General features: G+C 34.7%; 1 protein-coding gene across 1 annotated transcript in view; it reads right to left on the bottom strand.

The window, feature by feature from the left end:
- Positions 1 to 125, bottom strand: part of LOC106101444 (MAGUK p55 subfamily member 5-like) — a 90845-nt gene extending 90720 nt beyond the window's left edge. Inside the window, exon 1 of the mRNA XM_013280680.1 lies at positions 113 to 125. Within this exon, the coding sequence (XP_013136134.1) occupies positions 113 to 125 (13 nt within the window). The remainder of the gene's footprint in view (positions 1 to 112) is intronic.
- Between the last annotated feature and the right edge of the window lie 2557 nt (positions 126 to 2682).

Below are 2682 nucleotides of genomic sequence, written 5' to 3'. Positions count from 1 at the left end.
AATGCGCTGTTATTTTTTTGCTTGTAATGTACGGTTAAATATTTCTCCCTAAGCAAAAAGGTCGCAAAAACACACTCGACAGGGACGATAAAAGGCAGCGCGCAGTACTCACAGGGCACATTCATAACTGTTTTTTTTTTTAATTAATCTCGACGTCAACATAACAATTATTATCATTTCCCGAGTCCCGTGGAGAGACATCCCGTGTTGACAACCCTGGTCGGTTTGTAAAGCCTCAAAACGGGTCAGGGCTGCGCCAATCCATTAATGTTTTTGTAAAAATACGCTTCGTTGTTTATTCGTTTGTTTTTTTAGATACCAGAGCTAAAGGTTGACTTGATTCGACAAAAATATACACTAAAAACGACGAGGTTTTGTTATTTTGCATTTATTTTTCAAAGGGATTGAAAAAACATACTCAAAATACAAAAGTAACAGTAGAATTCGTAAGCATAGCAGATACAACTGATGTTTAATTTCTAAACAATTGTGAAGATATAATGCTTGGAGCAAACAGAACTTGAAACTGTCTTGTTATGCAGGCGAACTGAGAATTAATGAAGAATAAGTTTGCTTGAAACTATGCAAGACAATGCCTACTCTGATTAACTATTGTTTAGCTGATGTTAGTTTCCGACGCATGAAATACAACATACTATTAAAATAAAATTAGATATTCCTATGCTGTATTTTGATTTTCTTCTATACTAATATTATAAAGAGGAAAGATTTTTGGATTTTTGTATGTATTGAAATAAATCAAAAACTACTGTGCCAATTTAAAAAAATCTTTCAATGTTAGTAAGGAAATTTATCTGAGAGACATAGGGTATATTTTTTAATTTCACGTGAGCGAAGTCGCGAGCAACAGCTAGTTTGTTAATATAGCATCTACAACTGGGCTTACAGCCTCTTCTTGTTGAGAGTATTTCTTAATGTGAATAATCGTAATCCTTGCTTTTTGCATGTTGATAATTAAATTATAGAAAAAAATATGAATTACACAAAAATTATTTAACATTTTAAATTAATTAAAACAATAAAAACACAATTAATCATTAATTAAAAGATGCATACGTAATTTTATAGCGATTGCATTTTTATTGGGCATAATCGCATTGTTTTAAACGTGAGAACATGAGTCATATGACCTTGGTCAGCGTGAAGGTCGATATATAACATTTTATTAATAAATAATGAATAATTATGTAATCAAATTAACAACAAATTAAACATAAAATGATATTATAAACAAATCTTACTAATGTTATAAATGCGAAAGTTTAGATGGATGTTTGTAAGAGTTTGTAGCCTAAACGGCTGAACAGATCTCGATCAAATTCGGTATATGTAGAGGATAATCTGGAAGAACATATAACTCACTTTTGTTTTTTTAATTCTACGCGGACGGAGTCGCGGGCGAAAGCTAGTATAATTTAATAGCGATTTTTATTTAAAAACAAGCATTATCTCGAAATAGATGTGTCAGTCAATTTATTTAAAGGAATAAATATTTAATGCAGCTGAGTGCTGGTAAAGGATTTCCGTGTATCGGAAAACGTCATTTCAAAGTACTGAGTGTTGAAAGAATAATCAGTACCGATTTTAGTTTTATTAAGTCTAATTTTAGTCCCTTTCCCTTTCCACCCTTTTCTTAAGAGTGAAGGATGGGAAGAAAGGAAACGGAACGGAGACACTTAGGAAGGGGAAATGTCCTCTTTATGTGCGTCTAACTCCTCCGTCAATCAAGGGTAGGCAACGCATTTGCAATTGCGGATGTTTATGGACAGCGGTCGCTTTCCATTTCGGTGGATTCAGGTGGCCGTTTGCTCGTTTGCTACCTTGTATTATTACAAAAAAATAGTTCTCTGGGTAAGATTTCTATCACGTATTTTAGATTTTTTGATGTAAACAGCATCTTGTGAGACTGCAATTGCAGATCTTTCTGTCCAGTCTACTGGACAGTCGCCGAACCACGCCCTTCGCCAATACTAGTTCTACAGTAACATAGTGTTACAGTTAATTTAATACTTATAATAGGAGAATACCTCAATGTTAGTTATGAGTGTGGAGGGGTACACCGGTAGAGGTAGACCTAGAAAGAGATGGATGGATTTGCGTGAAAGGTGACATGATCAAGAAGGGAGTGATGACTGAGATGACGGATGATAGAGTTATTTGGAGGACGAAAACCCGGTTCTCCGACCCTACGAGAGTAGTACCTAGTAGAGGGGAGTACCCTAGTAGAGGGGAGATGATGATGAGTAGATAACCTAAATGGTACTCTTAGTTGGCTCTAAGTATATACGAGTAATCTACAAGAATATCTAAATAGACCACTAAAATTAACTTTCGATTGTTCAAGATTGTATATTCTACATTATTTTAAATCCTACCGTTGCATTGAAATGGGAAATAAACTGCGGAGCAAAGTCGTGCCTTCTCATTGAAGGCCTTATATTTGACTATTTGCTGAAAGTGGAACATAAACATATCCCGAGTTGGGTGAAATAATCTACGAGTACAGCTACGTATGTTATAATGTGTAATTTCGTGTGGTCCAAGGTAAAAGCTATTTCTGATTCTGCCCACTAGACGTGTTCTGACAGTTTTATGTTAAGAATCGAACTGTTAAGTCAAAACTGTACATGTGTGGTAATCATCATCATCATCATCATCATT

Source organism: Papilio polytes, unplaced genomic scaffold, assembly GCF_000836215.1.
Source record: "Papilio polytes unplaced genomic scaffold, Ppol_1.0 DF823980.1, whole genome shotgun sequence".
In the NCBI taxonomy this organism is placed as follows: domain Eukaryota; kingdom Metazoa; phylum Arthropoda; class Insecta; order Lepidoptera; family Papilionidae; genus Papilio; species Papilio polytes.
Note: the sequence above shows the minus strand (reverse complement) of the source record. Positions and strands in the feature narration are given on the sequence as shown.